Source organism: Cololabis saira, chromosome 14 (genome assembly GCF_033807715.1).
Source record: "Cololabis saira isolate AMF1-May2022 chromosome 14, fColSai1.1, whole genome shotgun sequence".
In the NCBI taxonomy this organism is placed as follows: Eukaryota; Metazoa; Chordata; class Actinopteri; order Beloniformes; family Belonidae; genus Cololabis; species Cololabis saira.
The window spans coordinates 6,977,436-7,004,821 of NC_084600.1; the positions used below are offsets into that span (position 1 = coordinate 6,977,436).

The window sequence follows — 27,386 nt, forward strand, 5'->3', positions numbered from 1 at the left end:
CAAAGCCCCTTCAACGGGTGATCCAAGCAGCAAATCCTCCAAATGGCCGACTAATCCACCTCCCGAGCTACAGAAGGACCTTGACTCCTCCATAAGGAGCGTGTCTCTTCAGCCCTCCAGGCTGTTCATTCAATCAGTGATGTTAAGACATTTGGGAGTTAATCACAACTTATAGGGCTCTGTAATTTCCCCCTGACTTCTTCCCCAAATCTGAACGGAAACCTAGACATTAAGCACCCGTCTTTAGAGGTGCTGGACTAATTTAAGTCCAGCTCGAACCAACGAGCAGCGCGGGGGCTTAAGGAGACACTTGTAGGTGCTACTTATGGCTTCAACACACATATGGTTTCAGTTTTGTCATCAAGGCAGCAAATGACCATCTTTCCTGAAATATCAAACCAATCCCTGAACTTTAGCGTTACTTTTTGGGGGTGTGGGTTGGAGGGGGAGGGTGGGGGAGTACTGCATTCAAGGAAAGTCCTATACGAAGGTTAGAAGACACATTGAATAAAGACTTGGCCTTGGTTTATTTTACCTTTTCGTTTTTTCCTCAAAACATACCATTCTTGTAGTTTTGCCAGAAGAACTTTACTTTCATCTGTTGGTGGAAAACTGTCCCCCCGAAGCGTCCAGGAACGTCCAGATGTCCTTCTGCAGACGTGAGACGAGCCACAGCTTTGTTGCGTGAGCAGCAGTTTCCTCTGTGGTACCCTTTCATCAACACTTCTCCTCTTTGCTGTTTTTGTTTAAGCCACGTAAACACAGATTTGGGGCTTTTTCTGATCTGCTGCAGGAGCTCAGGGCCCGGTCTCCGTGCAGCCTTCAAAGGACCGTCTAGGGAGAGGACCAGCACAGACGGAAGTCTTATCATGCATGATGGACGCCCAGTAACCCTCTCCATCCTCATCTTTATCTCTTATGTCTTTTCTAAGCACCTGTAAAAGCTGTCATGATCATATCACAGTCCATCTACCAAATGTTGTTGGGTCAACTACTAGATCAGTGGTTCCCAACCTTTTTTCCTTGTTCCCCCTACTTGTGTCTAAGACCAGCCGGGCCCCCCGACCCGTACGTACTAGCACCAAAATAGTCTTTAATTGAAAAAAATGAACATTAATTATGTTTTTTTGATACATTTCTCTTTGGTTTACTCTGTATACATATGACTTTGTTTTTCTCCAATGTCACCAATGTATAAAATATGCACAAAAGGACATAAAAGGACATCAAAATATTTCTGAAAAATGTCTCTTTTAATATGAGACCAACATTTTTTTAAATTTTTCCTTTAACAACCTGTCGGAGTAGATTAAATGTTGAGTAATGATATAATAATAAGGAATTAAATCATTTCCTGTGTTTGTCACCAGTGTATAAAAAACACAAAAGAAAATTCAAGACATTCATAAATTATTCCTAACAATGTCTTATGAATGACTCATTCGCAAATATAATTTTTACAACTGCATAATTTCAAAGCAGACAAAGTTTCGCGCCCCCCCAGAGATCTCTGGCGCCCCCCCAGGGGGGCCCGGGCCCCAGGTTGGGAGACACTGGTCTAGATAATGGGTGGCACATTATTTTTGTCAATACAAAACCAGAGGTACTTTGAAATAAAAAAAGTTGCATTTCATTTCATTTCAAGTCTTTGTTTTATTCAGGACCAGAGTCAGCGAAATGACAAAGTGCAGAAAAATTAGGGCAATATATACAATCAGTTGGTCCTTAATGCATTTATATGTAAATGTACTTTCCTATTTCAAGTTGCAACGTTTTAATGACCCACAGTGGTGTCTCATAAATCGTATTCAGCAGAACCTTTCCCCTCTCAGCCGTTTTCAGATACCCTGAATGACCTCCTCCCCCCTCCCTCAGCTCTACTACCCCACATTTTCTAATTCTCCGGGGAGACACTAATCTTTCCCCTTCCTCCGCCTCCAACTTTTCTCTTTCAATTCATCCCTATTTTAATTCCCTCTCCTTTCCCCCGACCCGCCTGCTGCTCTGGCTCGTGTTGCTTTTGGCCGCCGCCGCTCTTTCTCACTTATTTTCAGTCTCTTCTATTTAAGCCCAACTGTCGTCGCCTGATTTGTCCTTAAAAACATGGTTTTTTGCATAGTTCTGTCTCTTTGCTTTGGTCCCTTTAGTGTCTTTGTTGGCAACGGCGTCTGTGTTTCTGTCCGTCTGTCTCTCTGTCTGCGTATGCGGCTTTCTCGACTGCCGTCTACCGCACTGGCTCCCCTTTTCACCTATTCCCTTTCACAGTTTATCTGTTTTTCTAAGCTGCTCACACACACACACATGCGCACACACAGAATTTTTTTTCCCTTTCTTCCGCAAAGCCAGGGAAAGCTGTATTCGTGTTAAGTTTCAATAAAGTAGGAAATATTTTCAGTCATGCAGGAAATGTCTGAGGGGCTGGAGACCTTCTCCTCTCATGCTCACCCACCCGCACTAGCACTTCTCATGAAAACGCTTCTGCATTGAAAAAGGAATGTATCACGAAAGAAAATTCAGCCCAGAACAGATATTTCCAAGAGCTCACATGCATCTAATCCTGTTTATCTCAACACAGGGATGCTGGCGGGGCGAGCAGGCTGCAGACGGGACTGGCACCGTAGAAGAGCGGGTCTGTGAGCGGGAAGAGCAGCGCCAGGAACAGCAGAACTCCCATCAGATACGAGCAGAGCAGCGCGGCGCTGCGAGGGTGCCGCAGGGCAGAACTGATGTCAGGCAGGCCCTGGCTGTTGCAGAACGAATGGCACAACACTGGACCCACAATGTGGCCTTCAGGAACACAAATCACAGGCATAATGAGGCGTTTAATGCAGGGTGAAGTGTTAGAGGGCAGATATGAATGTTGCTCTGCGTCTCACCAGTTCTTAGGAATATAAAGGCAGTAAAGGCACCAAATACAGTTGTGTACAGGAACTGCACTCCTGCAAAGAATGGGAGATCACGTTATTTTCTTTACACTATTTAATGTCCATGAGAAAATGTGCTGCAAACCAACCTGCCATCAGGAGGATGTCGCTCATATGGTTCTTGCCAAGGCGCCGCTGCTCTATGATGTGGTGGAAATGAGCTGGAGTGACATCAGAATGTCCATGAAAAACTTCTAACAAATATACAGGACTGTCTCAGAAAATTAGAATATTGTGATTTTCTGTAATGCAATTACAAAAACAAAAATGTCATGCATTCTGGATTCATTACAAATCAACTGAAATATTGCAAGGCTTTTATTATTTTAATATTGCTGATCATGGCTTACAGCTTAAGAAAACTATATCCTATCTCAAAAAATTATAATATTCTGTGAATCTTAATCTTAAACTGTAAACCATAATCAGCAATATTAAAATAATAAGTAAGTAAGTCCTGTAATGTAGCACATACTACCACTTTAATAATAACAAAGGTTAAAATCCAGTAACTCTGTTTTGGGACAAGATAATTTAATCATTACTCTACTTCCTGCAGTACATTATTAATAAGGGAGTGAATAATCAATATTAATTGCTTCCTGATTTAAAATCCGGTTGCTATACCGACACCAAAGAAGAGGGGAGCAGTGAAAATGGCAGCGGTGGGTCCGGTGCAGGGTATGAGCATGGGCAGCAGGGCCCCCCGGAACACCAGCTCCTCCGTCACTGGCGCCACCACCTGGTTCCTGAGCCACACTGCGTCCTGCAGACACACCAGCCACGACGGAACATCTGGAAAAATAACCAGGACTTCGTGATGACATTCAATGCAATAGAAGCAAATATGTAAAACTCTCTAAGCCCAACTTTTCCAACGTAACACTTGAGTGATATAGACACACACACACACACACACACACACACACACACACACACACGCACACACACACACACACACACACACACACACACACACACACACACACACACACACACACACACACACACACACACACACACACACCAAATGCAGATCGCAGCTCTCCAGTGAAACCGTCGGGGTTTTCCACGGCAGAGTAGACCAGGGGCCCCAGATAAAAAACCTGATGTGCAGAATAAACATCCAAGTAAATTACAAAGTAATAATCAAACTAATCTAGGAGGACGTGTGTTATGTTGTTCAAGCATGCACATGGGATTTTACTGATAAAGGCAGAAAAACATGAAGAGATGCCATACTGTCAGAGGAAACTAAATACATAATTAATAATAATATGAATAAATAATTGCCCAAACTGTCTCTGAACAGCAATAAATAAAACATTGTGTCAGATAAAATGGGCATCAGAGGAATATTTGGAGCTACTGAAGAAAAACCAGAGCTCTTGTTGCTGGGTTGTTGTTTCTTCAGAAATACCTCATCTGAGCATGTCTATAACAGTTTATTTTTCTTTTGTCCCACATTCAAGTTCTGTTTGTGATCTCAGCTTGAGTGATTATACAACATCCAAATAATTATTGTTAATTTAGAAACATGAAACTTAAACAAAGACTGATTTATTAGTGTCATAAATGGGAAAACCCCGGACACATTTGTCAGCTCTGCATGGCTGGAGATCTTACCACAGACAGAGTTAACGGCAGCACAGCGGCAGGAACTACACCTTCCAAACGAACTCCCATCAACTCCAGCACAGACACGTCCACCTGGAGGTGCACATGCACTTTCATTAACATGTAGCCATTATACGGCTAACTCAGGGAGTTACCTGGACAGCTGGGGTTCACTGACCTCTGTCAACTATTTCAGGGTGACTGATTTATTTATCTTTCTTCACGGGTTAACCCAATTTTCTACCTTGCAGTTTGCAGCTTCATGCAGAGAAAGGTTGCTTTTGCATCAAGCTACTTGGAATGCATACATAATCTTAATCTAATTTTGCAGTCCTGCACTGAACCCTTTTTAAGGTTGGATTACATGGTGTTTTTTTTAAAGCTGGAGGATGTGGCTTCAAGTTCTGTCTGTTGGATGGAAAACATTGTGATATTAAGATACTGTAAGTAAGATAGCTGTGCTGTGTAATATTCTAAAACAAAGCCTGTCTGATATCATTTTGAACATGACAATTACTCTTATTCAAGAGAGTGCAGATCTTTTCACTAGTTTCTGGCTGCAGAGCAGTGGTGGAAGATGCAAGAATGGCTGAGTGGAGCAGCAATCCGGGAACATAGAAGGAAATCGCTTGAAGTCAAATTATTTGTCCCAAAGTGACAGCTATTCAACATCCTGGTGCAATCATGTGACACTGTGTGAACTTTTCTTGCTATTACATCATTTCCAAAATGGTGACACTTGAGACCTGACAAGCTCATTTTTAGTAGCTTTTTTGTGTTATTAAATGTTTGTCAAATCCCATGTTACATTTAGGATAATTCTATAACCCTTCCTAGATTACAGGTGGTCTGTTCTGACTACATTTTATGGACAAATTCATACAAATCAAGTTATTACAAAAAAAACCTTGTGACATGTAGATCACATCAGAGTTTTGACTTTAAAATAATTTGCAGATAAATCTGAACCCCCCCCCCCATTTAGCTACTGTATTTTCCGCATTATAAGGCGCACCTAAAAGCCTTTAATTTTCTCAAAAACCGGCAGTGCGCCTTATAATGCAGTGCGCCTTATATATGATCATTACGGTAATTTCTGTTACTGTAGTCAGGGGGATTGTGGGTAATGTAGTTGGTGTCGCCGAAGTAACGGCGCTAAAAACGTCAGGAATCGTCACAGACGTTCAAGACAACAGCAGCGACGCTGACTCGTATAATGCCGACTTTGACGAGACGGAGCAAAGCTGGTTTTTATTTTGTTAATAAAGTTTGACATACAGTACTTTTCTTCTTGGTATTTTTTTTGCATTTGCTGTAGGATTTTGTAGCATTTCCTGTAGCGCAGCTCCATCAGGTAGATATGTAACTCAATCCCAGCCACTATAGTCGGTATTTTACCATATATTTAGTGTGTCTAATAATGCGGTGCGCCTTATATATGGAAAATGGTTTTTAAATACGTCATTCATTGAAGGTGCGCCTTATAATGCGGAAAATACAAATTACATTATTTTGACTTCTTTTATTTCATATAGTTAAATTTATCACAACATTAAAGACATATGAAGATCTAATAGATAGCAAAAGTTAGCAAAAATAATTATAGATGTCACTGCCCCAAATACAAGGCAGAATGTAACAGTAGATGCATGTGCAGCTCCTCACTGTGACATCAGCCAAGAGCATCCACGTCTTTACAACTGCAGGGGAGATTGCAGAGACCAGCAGGACACTGGCACAGCGACGCTTTACCATTCTTAGATGGTCCCTTCACACACAAACACACACACAGATTAGAAACCATCTTTAACAGCTCTTCCCACATGTCTGCTGGTATGTATGTACCTCGGTAAGCTGCTCCTCCAGACATACAAACTGCCAACGTAGAGACAGGCCAACAAAATGCAACTCAGCACACTCACCCAACATGTTGTATAGGTTTGCTCCTCCTGCATTTTAAGGCAAACTGTGTCTCCACTATAACAACGGCTCAACAGTTTGCAAGTCTTCAGGAGGGTTCTGTCAATTTAAATTAGCACATCCCAGTGAGGTGGCTGTCTGTGCTGCAGGTAAAAGCTGATTAGAGTTAATACCCTCACACGAATACTCTTACAGACAAACACACTTTAGTGCAAAAAGATCTATATTAAACAAAGATAATCAAGAACCATTATATTAGGCTGCCAATAATTCTTTAAAGTTATGTGGCTTGATTTCGTTGACATTACAATGATTCCATTCACGTTTGGTTCAAGAAAAAGTAGTTCCCTGACCGGGAATCGAACCCGGGCCGCGGCGGTGAGAGCGCCGAATCCTAACCACTAGACCACCAGGGACATAGCACCCTGATGTCAGACTGGTTATTATATACATGCCAAGTCCTACTGTCTGCTATTGATCCTTTTTTCAGATTGATACATATGTGAATAACCTTCTCCGGGTCATTTACGACGGTAACAAGACTTTATCGGGTACAATAACAGTGGACAAATGTGCTTGTAAGTGGCCAGAGGTGTCATAGCTCAGCATCTTTAGATACCTTATAACATTTCCAGATAACACATTTCAGACACGGTCATTTCAATGCAACAAAATAAAACTTTCTTTTTTACTTAGGCCTACTTGTGATAACGTACACACAAACATAAAATGGCTGCCAGATTTCACAGTCTCTCATTTTAATTATCTGGGAATTGCATAAAGCGTCAATTTCTTCTTTTACTGTCATTTTCTTGTCCCGTGAGAATATTCCTCAAAACAATGAAAAATATTTCGATTTTAAAAAAGATGGACAAAAACATCTTTAGTCTTTGACGACTGTTGGATGATCATCAAGTGATTATTCAGAGGCAAAGCCCTTAGGTAATGCATTCATAAAATAATAGTGTCCAAATCATATTAATGAGGCCAAAACCCGCTCAAACTAAATGTTGATGACTTTATTGAGGGCTAAATCAGTGCTGCAAATGCGCTAAAGGTGTTTCCATTAGGACTGGTCTTTTACCGCGTTACTTTCGCGATAAACTGGATTATCGACATCTGAAAAACCCCCTCATTGAAGCGTCAAAGTTTTTCTTGTCAAATTTAGCAGTTTTTTCGAAAAGTGACGTTTCCATTAGGCTACATGTTTTTCTTTGCAATATTTAGGTTTTGTGCAAACCTAGGAGTAATGGAGACGCAGCAAGTTAACAAAAACACAAACAGGATTATTTGATGAACAAAAATTGATCCAGCAGTTTTTAGGCACAATATGTGAGTGTTTTAAACCTTCCACCTGTAGTTTATTACCTTATTTACAAGGGGGCGTGGACATCCTGAGAGAGGGAAGTGACGTCAGGCTGTCGGGCTCTTGTCGGTATTATATACTTATTATACTTGACCATGTTACGATTAGAACAAAGCCAAGAGAAACATTTATTATTAATTTGTTGATTATCCTTGATTATCCCTAAAATTCCACATCCACAAATCCAAATTCTTACACAAAAACCCCTCTTTTTTTGCTTTTCATTGTGAATTAAATCAGTATCTGGACTCTATTAAGTTTTCTACAAATTCAAAAGCAATCAAAACCATAAATGTATATTTGTTTTGTTTTTTATTTGAGTTATACTCTTTATATGTTATAATTCAACGTGAAATTGCATAATGTGAAGATTTGTTATCATTGTACTTTTTGCAAATGTTAAGTAAAAAAAAAATATATATATATATATATATATACTTATACTTAAAAAAAAGTAATCCAAAGTAAGTATTGTGAGCAAAAAAAAAAAAAAAAAACGGAAAAAACTATACATTTAGGGCAATGTATTATTTTAATCTTGTACACAAACTGGAGCCTGATAATTTATGACACATTCACAGGTAAATCCATTATTTCAGGACATCAAGTTAGTTTGCATTAGTTTCTTGTCAGGAGCATCGTGCTGTACCTTACCAACACAAACAATTCACTCACGACCGACAAAAGCAGGCAACAACCAATATTTATTAATATTCGTGTCAACATTATTCACCAGTATACTCTCATAAATCCTCTCTCATAGACCAGAACATTTGGCAGCCTATGCAGTGTGGTGGGTACCACTTTGTCACACCTCAAAAAACATGCATACACTAGAAAAAAAGACAGAAATAGGAAAACATTTTCATTTCTGTGACTCACGCTGGAGTGACATTCACCTCTTGGCTGTGTTTGATTCAGGTCATCATAGTTCAACTTAAAACAGACACTTTAAGCCAAAAACCACCTACAGCGTCGTTGAGTTTACGATGTGACTGTAAAACAAGGTTCCTGGGATTATTCAGAATTTTTGAACCACGTATTTTGTGCTAACATCATTGTTGGTTTGAGTCCAGCTCGACATATCAAGTACTATTCTAACATCTGAAATGTTTTAACATGTCAATAGATATATTTTTTAAAAGAATATACACTACCAGGCAAAATAAACATCACCCGAACCACAACAATTCATTTCATGCCTCTTGATTATAAGCAACTGTAAACTGTTTCTCATTAAACAAGGCACATATGGCTTTTCTTTGAAAATCTATTGTCTTGATGAGTGGGACTCATCTGTTCAATAGAAGAAGAAAAAATAGGCTGGTTTCCAATACTGAATCATGTTCAAGAAACACACGTAAACACACAAAAGAACAGCATATGTGCAATAAATGCATAGTAATAGAACACATCATTTCAATAAATAAAAATAAGAACAGAGTCACAATAATAAGAAACAACGGAAATTTATGAAACTCACTATGTTCAAAATACACACAGTTTGCAGCCTCAGACTTAAAGCACATCACTGGGAGAGTAAAGGCACTTTAAACACATAAAACTAAGCTCCGAAATGCTGAAAGATTTACGTTTTGTTAAAAAAAAAAAAAAAAAAAAGAAATACTGCTGCTTGGGAAATTTAAAAACTCTAAAGACAAATCGTGTTTGTGCTTTTCCCTCTCACTGTAGCACGCATTTATCTTGAGCCTTGTTGCTGTATTTCCTCCTCCTCATCTCCAGACCTCGCTCCAGCCGCTCATCCTCCTCCAGTGCACTGAAAACACACGCACATATCCCAGCTAAGTCAGGAAAATGCTTGAAATTCTCTAGGTTCAGAAACATGGCCATGCATGTAACTGTTTTTACTCCTTCTGTGTCACATGATTAGTCTTTTTCGAGGAGAAACTCACCCTCTCTCTTTGGCATCGATATCTCTGATGATCTCGTCGCGCTGGTTGACCAGTGACACCAGCTCCTGGAGCAGCAGCTGCTCCCTCTGCTGCTGGGTGGGCGTCTTCTGCCACTCTGAACACACACATTTGTCACACAATCTGTTGGATTGGCTTCATTTTTCAAATTTCAGATCTTAATTTTTCCTTTAAAGATCCTATATGATGCTTGTTCAGGTTCCTCCCCTGAGAGTCAGAACTTGAACAGAGTTTAAACTCTCGACATGATGACGAGGGGACAATCGTTTGCTCAACTTTAGTATTGATAACTAACTAGCTATCAAAGATAGATACTGTGGGAGAAAGGATGAAAATATTAGATGTTATATGGTTAATGTAACCCTAGTGTTGTGGGTCCTCATGACCTGGCAGAGAATCAGGCCTAATCAGCTGCAGCCTGGAAGGAGCTGAGATGTTTCCAAGGCCATGTTTTGCGTCAGACAGATATAGCTGCTTCCTCGGTATCTTGTCCAGAAACATGTAACGTCAAGCTCTTCAGGCTTCAGAACACATGTATGGGTTGGACAGAAGGCCTAACCCTAACCGTCCTGTGATTCTGCTCCTGCTGCACCATCAGCTGCGTGACTTCACTTGCTTTGCCTCGGACGGAGAATAAAACCTCAACAAGAGTCAAGTCGTCCTTTTTTCAGTCTTTCCTAGTTTAGTCTGAAGGACATTTTTCCACAACATACAGGACTGTCTCAGAAAATTAGAACATTGTGATTTTCTGTAATGCAATTACAAAAGCAAAAATGTCATACATTCTGGATTAATTACAAATCAACTGAAATATTGCAAGCCTTTTATTATTTTAATATTGCTGATCATGGCTTACAGCTTAAGAAAACTCAAATATCCTATCTCAAAAATTTTGAATATTCTGGGAATCTTAATCTTAAACTGTAAACCATAATCAGCAATATTAAAATAATAAAAGGCTTGCAATATTTCAGTTGATTTGTAATGAATCCAGAATGTATGACATTTTTTTTTTTAAATTGCATTACAGTAAATAAAGAACTTTATCACAATATTCTAATTTTCTGAGACAGTCCTATATAAACTATAGTGCAGACAATCTGTAGCTAATACTAAAGGCCGTAGCCTCACTTTCTCCATAGCAACACTTAGCAGTTAGGAGGACTGCAGGGATCTAGTGCAGCGTAGACGGTTGTGATACCGAAGGTTACATGGTTGTTACATGAGCTCCAGCACGATGCTCAGGTGTTGCTCTACACTCGTCTGAAAAAGAAAGAGCATGAAGAACTACAGGTTTCTGTTCACAAGCCCAGGTTTTCCTTATTATTACCATTTAGCTACATGATATGGTTCTTCTTCACGTATGTGTACTGTTTGGACCTGAACCATGAAGACAAAAACACATCGAATGTTGTTAAAGTGAAGACTGAAGTGTTATTATTCTACTGATGCGGGAGTTTATTCAGAATAGTTTTCAGGCTAATGCTTATGTGCCCCGTGTAGCAATAAGAAAGGAGCTCCAGCTGAGTTCTGCACAGAGCTGCCCAGGTCCGACTCTGCTTTACTCTCCTCTGAATGAGCTGGTAGTGCCCGAGATGTGCACGTTAAGGGCTTCCCTCATAAAAGGAGCAACCCACACTGATGTCATTCATGATTTGAAACCACACAAATATCTATGGGTTCATTTGCAGGTCCCAGTCTGCAATACATCTCATCTGCCCTAAAAGCAGTAGAGAAGCATCCAGAAATAGAGCAGGGTACAATGTGACGATGCTAGTGACATGGTGAGTTTATTGTTTGTTTTCAAGCAGACTTTAGCTTAACTCTTTATCAGAAATGTTTGTTCAGAATCCACATTTCTATAGATCCTGACTGCATCACATTCTGCCAGGATTGTCTCATTAGCTCTGGTAAAAGAGCACAGTTAATGTTTTGCTGCAAAATAGATCCTCTATCTGATAAAGGGAAGAAAAAAAAGATATTTATATCCTAATGGCAATATTCCCACACTGGCTGGGAAATCTAAAGTGTGTTTTGTGGCTAATGTTGATAAAGTTATCGTTAGTCTTGACTGAAAGTTCATTAACACAGTCCTGCTAAGAGAACCATAAAAGCAGGCCTTTTAAGATTGTTTCGAAAGAAATAATTCAATAATTATGTGCAAAATAAATGAATTAATACATCAACAATAAGAATATCTATTTTTGTGCTGCAGTGGAATCTCATTTTAGCTTTACTAGCACTTCCAAAACATCCACAGCTCCTCCAAGGCTGAAGACGGATACATAGAAGAAGTGGACATGGATGTAAAGTATCTGTTGGTGCTGACCTTCAATAGCCATCATGACCCGCAGTTCTCTGTTCAGAAGCTCAAATCTTCTCTCCAAGTCCTGCTCTTCTTGCCTGTAAAAGAGTCAGTAATGTAGGAAAGTACAAGCAAACGGGCTGTAAACGCTGCCCAGGTATATTGTCAGTGTACAGGTATATTGTCAGTGTGCAGGTATATTCTCAGTGTACAGGTATATTCTCAGTGTACAGGTATATTGTCAGTGTGCAGGTATATTCTCAGTGTACAGGTATATTGTCAGTGTACAGGTATATTGTCAGTGTACAGGTATATTCTCAGTGTACAGGTATATTATCAGTGTACAGGTATATTCTCAGTGTACAGGTATATTCTCAGTGTACAGGTATATTATCAGTGTACAGGTATATTCTCAGTGTGCAGGTATATTGTCAGTGTACAGGTATATTCTCAGTGTACAGGTATATTGTTAGTGTACAGGTATATTGTCAGTGTGCAGGTATATTCTCAGTGTACAGGTATATTCTCAGTGTACTTACAGCAGTTCCAGGTTGTCCTGTCTGCGTATCAAAGCGTTCTTCTTGTTCACCAACGTGAACCACTCCTGTATGAGCCTTTCCTCTTCATCACGGTCACTTCCTGGAGAATTGAAAAACAAAGAACCATCCACACAAAGGTGTATGAGGATTTAGGGGAAAAACAACACCAATAAAAACACTATTACTGTATGCTCAGACACATTAATGAACACTTCAGATGCTTGTAGACTTCAGTCCATCATAATAAGGCTTCTTAAACCAACTGAACTAAACCAACATGAGATGAAATGACAACTTAAATTGGTTTTGTCGGTTTCCTTAGCATCTTTTCACTTTGTTTTCAGAGCTATCATTATTATTATTATCATTATTATTACTATTATTACAGTTATTTAAGCTATTATTATTATTATTATTATTATTATTATTATCATTATTATTACTATTATTACAGTTATTTAAGCTATTATTATTATTATTATTATCATTATTATTACAGTTATTTAAGCTATTATTATTTTTATCATTATTATTACTATTATTAGTTATTTAAGCTATTATTATTATTATTATTATTATTATTATTATTATTATTGCTATTATTATTACTATTATTATCATCTTCATTATTGTTATTATTACTATTATTATTATTTTGTGTAGACTTATGATACTTCATTTGTTCTTTTTGTATATTCTATTCTGTTAAAAGGTGGGTAGATCAGCTTTATGCTTCAAGCCCAGACCTTTTCGGTCAAAATAATCACAATGTTGACCAGGGAAAAACCTGTGTTATCTTGTTTGTTGATTTTTACGTTTGTGATTGTGATTGACCGAAATAAATATGAACTAAATAACTGATTTGAACAATCGTTGTAGCTGCAGAAGAATAAGATTCTGGGTTTGAATCTCAATTAAAGCCTTTTTTTGTGGAGTTTGTGGGTTTTTCCTGAGCCTGCATGGTTTCCACTTCCTCCCACAGTACCAAGCCAGTTGATGGGCGGCTAAGGATTAACTGATGAACTGTATATTTGTATTCATGATCCTAAACTGAATGTCAGGGTCAGTGTGGGGGGCGTAGTTGTGTGTCTCTCTGTGGCCAGGATGTGCTGCCCCTCTCGCCCGACTCTCCCTGCTGCTCGGGCCACTCACCTGTTTCCATGAGGTTCCGCAGTCGTCTCTCCACCACGGCGGCTCTGCTGTCGATGTGATTCTGCTCCGTCTCCAGCGCCGCCAGCTCACTCAGAACATACTGGCTGGTGTCCTGCAGACACTGACCAAAGGCCCCGCGCACACGGACGTTGGTGCCAACGCCCGTCCAAACATGAACATCCACAAGACAAGGGACAGTAAGGAGAGCAAAGGGAAGAGGGAAAGGAGCCAAGGAAGAGGAAACAAGGAAAAGATGGTCAAAGGATTAGAGAGAGGCCAAATGTTTTGGAAAATACAACCACGAAAACTCTGATTATGATCGGATTGTTTGCTGATAACAGCTAAACCGACGACATTAAGATGAGGAGTTACATGAGCTGCTTTTATAATGTTAAAGATACGTTCAATTTATGCTGCAAAGGGCTGCAAAACTTCTATTGCAACTAAGGTATTAACATTAACATAATAGTCCCCAAGTTTTAATGCGATTATTGTTTAATATGACTTTATTGGGATTAAGGTTGCTGATTACGTGTTTCTACTCCAAACATTGTCCTAATTAGGGTAATAATGGAGAACTGTTTCCAAAGTAAAGGCACTGATTGTTGTGAATCACAAAGATGCAGAAGTGAAGTGGAGGAGAGGAAAAGTGAAGACACATAACTGACCATGGCTTCGTCTCCTTGTTTGGGAGCCGGAGTCTCGGCTGGGCCCGGCGACTCTGCAACAGACACAAGGACGGGTTAGAGGCCGGAGGAACAACACAACACAAATAATGAAGATGAAAGTGGACAGAGATATTGATAAAGACCCACCTGTACTATTACTGCCTTCTGTTGCAGAATGACTCTTTTTATCTCCATCCTAAAACATAAAGATCACATGGTTAGCAGGAGCTTGATGTTTACAGAGGTCACATGACCTGATTTAGTTGGATGACGCCGTGTGTAGTTTGGACAGTAATTCGTCACCTGAGCCGCTCCACATTTGGCTGTTTTGGTAAGCGACCTTGGTGGTGGCACCGGGGCTTTTAACTCCTCCACTAAAAAAGAGACGAAGCAAACAGTTAGGGTTCACTTTAAAAAGACGAACAAAAAACATCATTAAGTTTAATTCAACAAATACAATATTTATTTCAACATCATTCATTAATATTCATCAATTTCTATTACTAAACAAGGAGTAATAAATTACTAAACAAGTCAGAACCAGGACACATGGGGAGGCGGCATTCAGTTTTTATGGTCCCCGATTGTGGAACAGCCTCCCGGAGAACCTCAGGGCCGCAGAGACTGTTGATGTTTTTAAAAAGAGGCTCAAGACCCATCTCTTTAATCAGGCTTTTAACTGACTCATTTAACTATTTTAAATTTCTTATGCTCACCCTTATTTTTATTGGATCTTACTGCTCTGTTTTATATTTAGTTTATCCTTTTTTATCATATTTTATTTTCATTGTTTTATCTTAATGTTTTATCTAAATATTTTAGTCATTATTTATGGTCTATTTTATACATTTTACTGTCTTATTCCTTTAGTTTTTAATGTCTTGCTTTTTAGACATACTTTTAGGATTTTATGTTATGTTATACTTTTTAAAACTCTTTTAGTGTATTTTATCCTGCTTTCTTAGCTTTTAGCTCCAGTGTTTCCTCATGGGGAGCCTCCATGCTGGGAGTGACTCTGGCCTGCAGGGGGTCGTCCTGGGGGTCGTCCTGGGGGTGGTTCTGGCCTGGATGGTGGTGGAGCTCTGTACCACGGCTTCACCGCTGTGGTGTGGACTCCTCTTTCCGTCCGGGCCGGGATGGTCTCTGTGGGCCCCTCCCCCTTGTAGCTGCGGGCTATGAGACCTCCTGGCGTGGACGGCTCCCCGTTACAGTTTCCTCACCTGGATCCTCTGTGCCTAGCCATGTCTGCACCGTGTGTCTGTGTGTGTGCGGGGAGGGGGGAGGGGGAGGGCGGGGGGGAGCATTAATACATTTTATGTTTATGTTTTATGGAAAGCACTTTGTGTTACATTTTTTTTGTATGAAAGGTGCTTTATAAATAAAGTTTGATTTGATTTGATTTGATTAATGATTTATTATTCACATTTAGAATGATTTGCTACACTCACAGTGACCGTGGCATGTCACATAAATGACATAAATGCTTCAGGAAATGATATCAACTTCTGAAAAAAGCTCATATTTCTGCTTTAATGGGGGCGATCGGTCGGCCAGTACGACTGTACGGACCATATTTACATCTAGAAACCAGTCTTTTGGCTTCAATTCCAACCAATTAGAAAATTAAACAAATTTGCTTGTGCTTTATTTCCACTTAATCTCTATTCTCCACATAGGGCCCGATTTACTAAGATCCTAAATAAAGAGTTCTAAATTGCGTGTGCACTGAAAAAGTTTGCACGTGCTGTTTGCGTGTGGTTTGCGGGTGATCAACTAAGATTGTGTGCGCAATTGATAACAGGTGCAAACAGCAGTATTTAAATGAGGTGTTGCGTGTCTTAAGGTTTGCGAGCGCAAACTCTGCGCCATGGAGAGTGGATGGAATGCACAGTCACAAGTCACAAACGAAAAATGAAATTGAACACGTTGGAGTTAGAGATATTACGCAATATCGGAGAAAACCTGCGATAGAATAAATGCAGTTGGTAACATGCAGTTGGTAACACAAAAAACGGAAAAACGTCTGGTTTTTCATATTTCAATTTTAGGCACAGATCAAAAATACAAAATAGAAAAACGGGCCACAGGACCGAATTTGATTTTAATATTGAATTAGTCGGGTTTGCGTGACCCGGCGGTGCTTGGCATGATCTGAGGAGAAAAAGACAATCAGATACAGAGCTGGAGAGCGCTTTGATTCATCTATTTATGAGTTAAGTTTTTATTCAGATGTCCACAGTATATTGCAAATATTATATATTATATAGCAAACACTGACAGTAAATGTGTGACAGACGGGACCATCATATGGCCGAAAGAAGAGAAGTGTTCAGAACAGCGCACAGAGCGCACACTAAAGGCTGATTTATGGTTCCGCGTTACACTAACGCAGAAACGACGGCGTAGGCTACGCGGCGACGCACACCGCACCGCGACCCTACGCCGTCGATTTAACGCAGAAGCATAATTCAGGCGAAGCTGCAGTCTGTCTGCGCTGATCCTGACACAGCGCTTCGGAGCGGATTTGGTCATGATGTTTAACCTGTGTTTTGTGATTAATAAGCACGGGTTTTAATTAAATGTAATTTACGAAGGATGATTTCACGTTCAATAAGATAAGTAATCAATAAAATACAAAGTTTTGGCACAAAGGCTTGGCCTGCTTGTGGGCAAGTGGAGGGGGGCACAATAAGAGAAGGTGGCAAGATATAAGGCGAAGAACTAAAGAAAAAGTGGCCTTTAATAAAACTTGTGCAACCATTTTTAAAATAGCATGCAGCAGAATAAAGACTCTCTCTCTGCGTATTCTTTGATTTTGGATGTCGCCTCCTTGCCACAATAACAGCAGCAGCAGATTAGCACCTTCCTTTCGAACGTATTAAATACAGACGCAATCACAATACGCGCAATTACTTTCAGGCTTGGTAAATCTCATTGCGCGTGGTAAATGGAGCAATTTGCATCTTCCCCTCCCAGTATTTAGGATTTCTACCGGGTACGCCCCATATTGATTATTCATCAGGGCAAAAGTACTAAATGGATTGCGTGTGCAATTTTGCGCATTTCAGAGACGCAGTCGTCTTTGCACGCTGTTAGTAGATCAGCTTGCACATTGGTTTGCAGGTGCTGTCAAGTTTGCACACGTTTTAACACACGCAAATCTTTAGTAAATCAGGCCCATAGAGTCATGCGACGAATCCCAACTAAAATCTCAACGGCAGCAAGTTGTCAGTGCACAAAGATGAAACTCATGCTTCAGCTCGATCATTCCATCAAAGCTAAGACTGTACATGCATGTCATTTTGAAAAAGTTCCCTGTACCAGCGTGTCATATCTGCTAGAAGTCCACAAGAATCTTCGTGTGAACTTCATCTTATGATCTATTCTTGCACCTGGTCACCGCTGCATCACATTTCTGATTTCCCCCGAGAAAATCGGACGATTTTCCCGTCCCCTCTCAAGTTTCTCTCTTCTTCTCTCTTATTCTCCCAAACCTAACCCCAGCGTATGTAGTGTATGTATTATTGTGTGTGTGTTTGTGTGTGTGTGTGTGTGTGTGTGTGTGTGTGTGTATTGATTGTATGATAATAGGGTTATAGGCATCACAAGCTCAGGCTTCAGCCTACACCTTTTTCGGTCACATCTTTTTGAGGGTTTTGCTGTTTTCCCCATGTGTGCTGTATAATGATGATGGTTGCACCGATGTAGAGGTGTCTTCAGTATTCACATTCATTACTCGGGTAGAAGTATAGATACTAGAGTTTAAAAATACTCCTGTAGAAGTTGAAGTATCAACTCAAGTTTTTTACTCAAGTAAAAGTATAAAAGTACTGGTTTCAAAACTACTAAAAGCATAAAAGTAAAAGTAATGTAAGGGGGAAAAAGCCATTAAGGCTAAAAGCCATTGAAAATGAATGCATCTTAGTATAATACAAATATATTAAAGAAGCATATATGTGTACTATTGAGCATTAACATGTGTTTCAGAGAGCAGGAGATATGATGACTAGTTGCCTATAAGTATTGTAATGGTGCAAAAAGCGATAGCTTAGCTTAGACTGCGATCAGATCTCAAGATTTAGGTCGATTGCTGTTATTGTTTTGGTTGGCTCCGTGCCGGTTTCGTGCTTTGTTTGTGGTTTTTTGTTGCAGATTTCCAGTGCTTGACGTGTGTCTCCGTGTGTTCCTGCTTCCTGGATTGGCAGTGGATGTCGTCACCCCCCCCCCCACCCCCCCAAAAAAAAACAAAAAAACACTGGGTTTGTATGTGTATATTTATGTATGTGTACGCATATGTGTGCGTATATATATGTATATATATTAAATATAGTAATAATGCACATATATACACTTTTGGTTTCTACCGTCATGGTATCAATCAATAATATGTGTGCAGACAAAGTAAAAAGAAAAAAAAAAAAAAAAAAAAAAGGAATTACATCCAAGTTTAGTTGCAGGAATCTGAGGGAACGGATGTAAGAACAAAACTGGACAAGAACATCTGAAACAACCACAACCAAATTCACTCTATCCGGATGGAGCAATTTAACTGGATAGTTTTTATTTAAAGGACGAAATGAAATAGAGTAACCAGGCTGTTTTTAAAATGTAAGGAGTAAAAAGTACAGATAATTGCGTGAAAATGTAAGGAGTAAAAGTAAAAGGTCGTCTGAAAAATAATTACTCTAGTGAAGTATAGATAACCAAAATTTCTACTTACGGTAAGTAAGGTAACGAAGTATTTGTACTTCGTTACTTGACACCTCTGCACCGATGTAACATTGTTTTTTGGATGACCAAAATAAACAATAAAAGAAAAAAGAAGAAAGAGAGTACCGGTAGGTTAGTCCAGGAAGGAAAGGCCCGTACCTTTGACGCCCCTCTTGCTCCTGGGTGGAGGAACCACCAGCGTGCTGCTGCCTCCCTCCTCCAGGCTTACGCCCTCGTTCAGCCGGGCCATGCAGAAGGCCGCGGCGGCCATGTCTGTGGGTGCGGGGCCGGACGGGGCCAGCCCGTAGCTGCTCTGGCTGCTGTTGTGCTCGATCTGCAGCACGCTCAGCTCCTGGTTGGTGAAGTGCGTGCGGATCTGATTCAGGTAAGTCATGACTATGAGCTTGTCGGGGACCGACAGGAAGACCATGTCGGAGGGCTCCAGCAGCCGGGAAATCCCCAGGGCCGCGAAGCCGTCAAATGCCTGGCGTCAGAAAACGATAGAGGCGTTAGAGGAAGCAACACTGGCATTTGTCAAACTTCGACCCAGGAGAACCTGCTGGCTGGATCTTGCTGCTACGTTTGGCAGTTTCAGTATCAGGTGTTTTGCAACTCCAGTTCAGTAGTGACAGTAACAGAACCACACCAATATTTCTTATTAGAAAAGTAGAGTGAATATTTTATTCTCAAACTTACTTACATATGCACTCACAATAAAGTGAGTATAGTAAACATTTTAACATGTTTGTTTTATCAATTACATTAAATAATGTCCTAAATACAGCCAGAACGACACAACAGCAGCTCCTCCTTCTCTTTAAACATCTTTGTTTGCCAAGTATTGATAAATCAAAAAGATTAGCAGTTATTGCTAAACTGGAATTTACTTTATGAGGTTTTAAAACCCCCACCAGCAGATAATATAATGTTTAAGCGTTTGTTTGAAGTGAAGCTGGCAAATTGAAAAATGATTCTGTACTTTTGTAAGTAATTTGTCAGAGGTTATAAACCATTATAAGTGCTGATCCTAGACTGTACTTCCAACATGCGCCTCATCCTCACCTTCTTATTGTTCATCTTGATACCATGAGGGTCCAACTGGTCGAACTCTCTGGTGGGGCAAAAAGAGGAGAAGCTTATGCAAACATGGAGGAGTTACTGGTGTAGACAGAGATCTGACTTCTTAACATAAACATAACATGCATGGGGGGATACACTGAAAATGTGCATAATCAATAACAAACTTAGCGGATGACTGGCTTACATTCTGTCTGGATGGAAGTGGTGAAGGATAGCGCAGAAGGCCATGCCGTTTCTCCAGGACGTGTTGAAGTTGGTGACCTTGACCCCCCGGTAGCCACTGGTGACGCTCTGACACCACTGGAGCAGCGACTGACTGGAGTTCACCAGGTCCTGGAGGAAGAGGGGGACGTTTTATAAGCACGCACCACATCAGGGCTCCTGTCTATGTTATTAATGCTCAGTAGGCACAGGAGGTTTGTTATGTATTGTTATGAGGCCTATTTCGTGTCTATTTTTGAACAGTTCACTAACGCTTTGAGCTAGGAGGCTGAAATTCTAGACCCTGTATCAGGAGGTGACTTTCATCCACTGTGCGGATTTTCAGATCTGTGTGACCTTCGGAAGTGCCGAATAACGCCTTTAGCTAGGAGTCTGAATTTTTTTATATGTTGTTTGGGGGCAGCTCCTAGCTAAAGGCGTTAGGGAACTATGCAAAAAAAGACACAAAATAGGCCCTGTTCCATTAGTCAGGAGGCTCTCAGAGCTAGAGGTTTCTACACCCTCCTAACCAGCCAGAACGTTTTGGAGGAAACACTGTTGCAGAAGTCATAGAAATCTGATATTTTATATGTTGTTTGGGGGCATCCCCTGAACAGACAGACGTTAGTTTGGTGCAGATCGGACCTGTACTTTTCGATGGGCGGGGCTTTGAAACGTCACCTTTTCCAACATTTGAACGGACACCGTTGCCACAATATTTGACCAAACCAAGTAAAACTTGACCTGTGGCCTCCATATGGGGCCTAGATTGGGCTTGTCAAGTCTCAACTCTGTGAACCCTCTGCAATGCCAACTAGCTCTGTGGAAGTCGTACAGCCACGGGACCAAAAGATCCTAGCAAAGGGCCTTCTGCATTGCAACATAGTCAAAAATCAACCTCCCAGCTCAAAGCGTTAGTGAATTATTTAAAAAAAAACACAAAAAAGGCCCGAAAAAGGCACCACACACGGTGACCTTTGGCACTTCCGAAGGTCGCATGGGTCTGGACCTCGGCACAGTGGATGAGAGTCACCTCCTGATGCAGAGTCTAGATTTCAGCCTCTTAACTCAAAGCATTAGTGAACTATGTAAAAAAAGACACAAAATAGTCTTCGCAGGCCGAAAAGCAACAGACGCGGTGACCTTTGACACTTCCGAAGGTCACACAGATCTGAAAATCCGCACAGTGGATGAAAGTCACCTCCTGATACAGAGTCTAGAATTTCAGCCTCCTAGCTCAAAGCGTTAGTGAACTGTTCAAAAATAGACACGAAATAGGCCTCATAACAATACATAACAAACCTCCTGTGCCTACTGAGCATTAATAACATGTCATAATCGAAGGAGAACTAATTAAAACGGATGTCCTTAACATGAACCTATTGTATTATTGAATTATCAAGGACACTTTCGCGTTTTTGTGTTTAGAAATGTTAAAATAGTTATATATAAATATAAATATAAATAATAATAAATAATAATAATAATAATAATAATAATAATAATAAATAATAAATATAAATAGTTAAAACGATTTTGTCAAGCAAAGCGGACTGGCGTCGTCTCTATAGCAACGGTAGCTGAGGATTATGGGTAGTGTATTGCCTACAGTTATCCATCACTAATAAACAACTCTTTCTTTCTCAGAATCGAAGGGAAAAACATGAAAATTTATGTGCAGGAAATTAACCCACTAATGTTGTGTAATTAACAAGGATACAGTGGTGTTTCTGCCTTAAGAAATGTTGCAGATATCATTGTGAAAATCACCGTTAACGTCAAAACGGACAGTAGAATACTTCCGTGTGTCCGATCCTCCGTTATCCAATGGGACTGATGCTCTCAGCGGCTTGAAACGACGTGGCCGGGTTACATTAGAATCTGTTGAGAGCCCGCTGCGTCGGTGCTTGACGCTGAGGGCGACCTTGTGCGTCAGAAACTGACGCCGAAGGGCCCTGGGAGTGAGACTGTGTTGCATAGACATATATACGTAGACGCCTCATGACATGCTGGAACGTAATCCAGTGTGGCCGCCATATTGGATGGGTCTCCTCACTCCAGGCTAAATTAACTACACTGGAGTTACAGAGTTACAGTTACAGAGTTACAGTTACAGTTACAGTTACAGAGTTACAGTTACAGCCAGCACACGCAAGAAGCTGCAAAACAGCTTTTTCAAGGGTTTTAGCTTCCCAGCGCCAGATCAAGCCTAACAGGGTAGTATAAGACCCTGGAATGACCTGGATTTATTTTTATAGATATATTTATTGAGGGCAATAAGAGAAAAAAAATATTTACAATAACAATAGAAATATCAATATTTTGCCCTTTTTTAACTTTTCAAAACAATAATTAAATAAAAATAAATAAATAATATTAATAAGAAAGAAAGAAAAAATAAATAAATATAAATAAATAAATACAACAACACACCCCTCTCCCCTTCAAATAAATTCAAATGAATAATCAAACTTCTTTATTAAAATATAAAATTAATTAATTTATACATTTATCAATATGCCATACCATATGTCTTTGTTAAAGAGCATAATACAAAGTCTTTCAGCATAAAGTATGTATTTTTAATGTGTGACAGCGTCCTGTATCATAACTAAATCTCTGCTGTTTGTAACAAACCAAACCGTGTGAAAATCGGGTAAAAATTCGGGGAGTTATGGATGATTGTAGTCGGGGATAAAACCTTCCTCAGTAGAAATAAATGCACTGGAGACCCATCCAAGATGGCGGCCGCGCTGAACGTCAGCTCCAATAGGCAGCATCAGTCTATGAGGCGTCTACGTATAAATGTCTATGGGGAGGAGGGCAAAGAAGAACTGAAGAACAGAGGACTGTGGGGGGGTCAGTCAGTAAGTCTGACCAACAACAAACCGGACTGTGCAATAACCAGGACAGTGCCATAACTTTGTGCAATATTACATAACACGTATTTCTTTTCTATCCATATAATTCTATTTATGGCACTGCACTATTTTTGTTTTTATTTTAATTTTTTTAATTTTTGATCTTTTCATCTATATATGGGTGTTTGGTTTCTGGGGTGTTTGATTTGTATATGACAGTGCTGAGTGAGTGAGATGGAGATGTCAATTTCCCCGAAGGAACCTCCCAAAGGGATTCATAAAGTTGTCTGAATCTGAATCTGAATCTGAATCTGAATGTGAATGTGAGTGTGAGGATCTGCTTGTGTTATTTATTCACCTCGGCAGTGTCGTCTCTCCCCTCTTTGACCCCCTCTGCAGCCCCCGGGGCCTTCACTTCAGGTGTCTCCTCCTCCGGCAGCGTCGGGAGTCGAGACGTGGAGATCTCACAGTGATGCCCAGCGGAGCTCGGCTGGGACGAGTGTGTCTTCACCCCACCGTCGGGGCTGCCGGTCGCCTGGGGTTTCGCCCTTTTAGGAGAGGAGACAAGAGTGAGATGATGGAGGAAACAGCGCTTTTTAGAGGAGCAGGGGGAGCAGAGATGTGCAGTCATGCAGGAGAGCTCAGCACGAGCAAGCCGCCGTCAGTGCTGAGTGTAATGTTAGCGTAAGGCAGAAGAAGAAAACAAAAAACATCAAGCAGTTGCAACATTGCTCCCTCCATGCACATCCGTGCTTTGGGCAAATATTTCCTGAACCATTATTATATATGTTTTAATCTTCACACAGTCAGAGCTGAAACTGTAACATGTTAAAACTATACAGCCCCCCCCACATGAACTTGGATCAACAAGCTCCTTTACAGACCAAGTTCAAATCAAGTTTCAAGCTGACCAAAAACATCTAAGCTATGTCCAAACACATGCCCAATAATTAATCACTCAGATTCTGTGGCCAAAAATAGCCCGCCTGCCACTGCCTCATGTTTTCTTTAACTTTACTGGCATTTCATGGCCGAGGACGTGGGCCTGTTTCTGCTATAAGGGTTTTTGGGGAATTTTTTATTAAATATACAGCCACGAAACTGAATAAAACAGAGAGGCTGATGTTTACCGCTGCAGAAATCAAGATATCTTAGTTTTTTTTTTCCTTTCCCAAGTCTTCACCATCTGGACCCAACACATGTTGCAGTATCTCTCGTCGGCAGTGATCCCTGCCAAGTGTCTGCAGTAAAGGCCGTGTCTCTGAAAGCACTCAAACATGTGCAGCAGCATATGGTTATTATATTATACACGTGCTTTTAAGGGCTCAGAAGCAAACGTCTCATTCAAGTGTCAAATCTGCACATCAGACACCACAAGTCATTTCATTCGGGAGTTCATTCGGCGTTCATGGCCTCCGCTGACTTACGCGTCCTCTTCTCCGAGCGGCTCCTCCGCCTCGTGTAGAGACACTTCCTGCAGGGCATCATGGGAGGGGGCGGGCGAGGCCCGGCCGGGACCAGTGAGCTCAGTGAGGAAGTGGCTTTTGCTTCCTGTGGCATCGTAGTGGATATCGCCGGGCGCAGGAATGAGTCGTTTCATGCCCCGGGGGCCGGAGAGGGGGGGGGTGGTACCTGTCATCTGGCAGATTTTAGCCAACAGTGACCTTTCTTCCTCCAGGAGCTGCTGGTCTTTGGAGAGACTGTGGTGCACGCCGCTGGCTTGTGGGGCGTCACGGTCGGAGGGGTCTGTCTCTGAGCTGATGTCAAGGCTGGTGTGTGAGCGAGTGGCTGTTTCTGCCTCGTCGGTCTCTGTGCGTGTCTTATTGTGTTCTGGGCGTAAGCTGGCTGTGTTGGCGGTCGGAGGGAGAGGCCACGGCACCACCGAAGACTGAACGAAGTCGGCCTCCTCTTCGGCTGCCACCTCTGGACTTTGAGCAGGTTTGGTGCAGACGTCTTCTACTTGCTCTTTTACCGGCTGTTTCTGGGCCGCCTGCACGGTGGTACAGAATGCTTCCTCCTTGGGAGACGCTACAGCAGGGTCAGGTTGGGAACCGTCAGCCGGAGTGGGCCGAGGGGGCTCGGGTTTATCTGCCTGACTGGTGTCAGAGCTCTGAGAAAACACCTGCTCACCGCGGACGGGTGAAGAGGACTTCTGGGCTCCGGCAGAACCCGGCTGGCCCGGGCTGAAGACAGACACACACAAAGAAGCAGGTCAGAACTGAGTCAACAGAGTGTATCCATGTCATTCTCCAGCGATTCACACCAAGCAGCCAGCGCTGGGACCCCCGGCCCAGCAGCCGGTCGGACCCCCGGCCCAGCAGCCGGTCGGACCCCCGGCCCAGCAGCCGGTCGGACCCCCGGCCCAGTAGCCGGCGCCAGGAGCCCCGGCCAGGCACTCCTCTGTCTCAGACACACCCAGAGAGTCAGAAGTTGCTACGTCAGCTTCTAACTCTACTGGGTTTTAAAGGAATATTGGGGTTTTACTGGGCTTGGGTTGTAGTCAGGATCGGTGGTCGCAGTGCTCTCGGCCTGGAGGAACGGAGGAACTCTGATGACCCGCCACTCACGATAGACTTGGTCTCAACACCACTTTTTTGTGTCTGTTGTGTCGACTTGTCTCGGTCTCGACAGTCTCTGGTCTCGGTCTTGTCTCGGGTCTCTGGGTCTCACAATGTCTCAGACTCGGATAATTGAGATGCCGTTGCCACACCGAGGTGACAGAATCTGGTGATCACCAGTTCATCCTCTTGTTAATGTAGTTTTGTAAACTGTTTGTATTTTGCATTTGATTTAATGTTTTGGTGCATCTGCATGTGTCTGTATTTATTAACAGAAATTGGGTTTATAACGGCCTTGTTTGAATAAATATAAGGCATCTTTGGCCTTTGAACAATATTTGAATATCATTGTGATTGATTAAGCATCAGGTCTATTTCAGTTATGCTGATAAACGGTGTAATTTGGCTACTATAATGGTAAATAATGTAATTTCAATCTTTAATATTTCAAATTCAGGTTTCATCTCCAAATTAAGTCCAATTTAAATCAGTAACATCTACTATTCATTACTTTTCTGAGGTGGAGGAGGGTGTTGGGGCTGGTTATTCTGCTAGAGGACTTTGGAACTAGTTTGTAGTTGTGTCATCCTTAAAAGCTCTGGAGTCAATCCTCCAATAGTGTAGAAATAGCGGTAGTGCAGTCGCCACACATATCTGATCTCAGCTGATGGATGGAAACATTTGTAGTGAGTTCAACATCATCATCACTTCTCTGTGTTATTGATCTGCAGTTGAAAACAAGCTCATATGGAAACTACCTGAACCAGGATGATGTTCTACAATCACGCAGGATCAGGACATTACTAGGTGTTTTTGGTCTCGGTCTTGAGCTGAACTAGTCCTGGTCTTGATACTCTCTGGTCTTGATAGTGTCTTGGTCTCGGTTTAGTCTTGACTACAAGTCTAACTCACAATGTAGTGCGATAAAACACCGTATTAGATGTCTTTACATTACATCACATACAACTAAGGTAGTAGTTTACTTTGTCACGTCTACTTTTCTAAAGTTTGCTCCTGTCTTACTCTGAGTAGCCGTTAGTGAAGCTTCCCATCAGAATTCCTCCCCGATCCCCCCAAACGCAGACGGCTGCCGACCCCAACTACACCCCAACTACCCACCAGTACTTCCCACAGCTCAGATATTCCTCTAACATGCTCCAGCAGATTCACCGCATCCAGCAGCCAACAATCCAGTAAGCCATGCTAGCTGACATGCTTCACGGCTAATGTACCAACCTTTTCACCGTGTTAATGTAGCCATGGCAACCATTAACAAACATAAGCACAGACTATCCTCTCTCCCACTGTCCGCACCAGCAACACCACTGTAACCAGCAGCTGCAGCCCTGCTTCATGCGTCTCAGCATCATGACAAGCAATCAGTCACACAGACAAATGTACCTTGACTCCTGTCTGATAAAGATGTAGGAAGATATTGATTTGAGTTTAGTTCTGGACTTTTAGGTCGGTTCGTGCATCTGTTCACACCTCCCCGTCTCACGCCTCCCCATGTCACACCTCCCCGTCTCACGCCTCCCCGTGTCCTCTCTCACA

The 27,386-nt window shown here is 41.4% G+C and overlaps 2 protein-coding genes and 1 non-coding gene across 18 annotated transcripts in view; all 3 read right to left on the reverse strand.

The window, feature by feature from the left end:
* Window positions 1-727: 727 nt before the first annotated feature.
* Window positions 728-6,558, reverse strand: LOC133459510 (CAAX prenyl protease 2-like). 3 transcript variants are annotated; one of them, XM_061739524.1, is made up of 9 exons: window positions 6,464-6,558; window positions 6,207-6,309; window positions 4,551-4,634; window positions 3,952-4,030; window positions 3,552-3,719; window positions 3,014-3,118; window positions 2,877-2,939; window positions 2,546-2,787; window positions 728-834 (listed from the first exon to the last, which is right to left on the reverse strand). In XM_061739524.1, the coding sequence occupies exons 2-8, from the start codon at window positions 6,294-6,296 to the stop codon at window positions 2,567-2,569; spliced, it is 810 nt and encodes a 269-aa protein (XP_061595508.1). In that variant the 5' UTR covers window positions 6,297-6,309; window positions 6,464-6,558; the 3' UTR covers window positions 728-834; window positions 2,546-2,566. The 3 variants fall into 3 exon arrangements, with proteins under 3 accessions (XP_061595508.1, XP_061595509.1, XP_061595507.1); XM_061739525.1 differs by lacking the exon at window positions 728-834 and having other exon boundaries at window positions 1,670-2,787; window positions 3,014-3,085; XM_061739523.1 differs by lacking the exon at window positions 728-834 and having other exon boundaries at window positions 1,670-2,787.
* A 247-nt stretch (window positions 6,559-6,805) lies between these two features.
* Window positions 6,806-6,877, reverse strand: trnae-cuc (transfer RNA glutamic acid (anticodon CUC)). The gene has a single exon. It is a non-coding gene; the product is annotated as a tRNA-Glu (tRNA).
* Window positions 6,878-8,312: 1,435 nt separating this feature from the next.
* Window positions 8,313-27,386, reverse strand: part of LOC133459504 (titin homolog) — a 46,789-nt gene continuing 27,715 nt past the window's right edge. For 13 of the 14 annotated variants that reach the window (XM_061739509.1, XM_061739508.1, XM_061739507.1 and 10 more), the window contains 13 exons: window positions 24,702-25,457; window positions 23,633-23,822; window positions 20,397-20,545; window positions 20,195-20,243; window positions 19,292-19,616; window positions 14,726-14,796; window positions 14,570-14,618; window positions 14,423-14,475; window positions 13,755-13,866; window positions 12,603-12,702; window positions 12,088-12,161; window positions 9,741-9,855; window positions 8,313-9,604 (listed from right to left, as the gene is read on the reverse strand). In XM_061739509.1, coding sequence (XP_061595493.1) covers window positions 9,511-9,604; window positions 9,741-9,855; window positions 12,088-12,161; window positions 12,603-12,702; window positions 13,755-13,866; window positions 14,423-14,475; window positions 14,570-14,618; window positions 14,726-14,796; window positions 19,292-19,616; window positions 20,195-20,243; window positions 20,397-20,545; window positions 23,633-23,822; window positions 24,702-25,457 — 2,137 coding nt within the window. In that variant the 3' untranslated portion in view covers window positions 8,313-9,510. The other variant, XM_061739504.1, reaches the window with a different exon arrangement.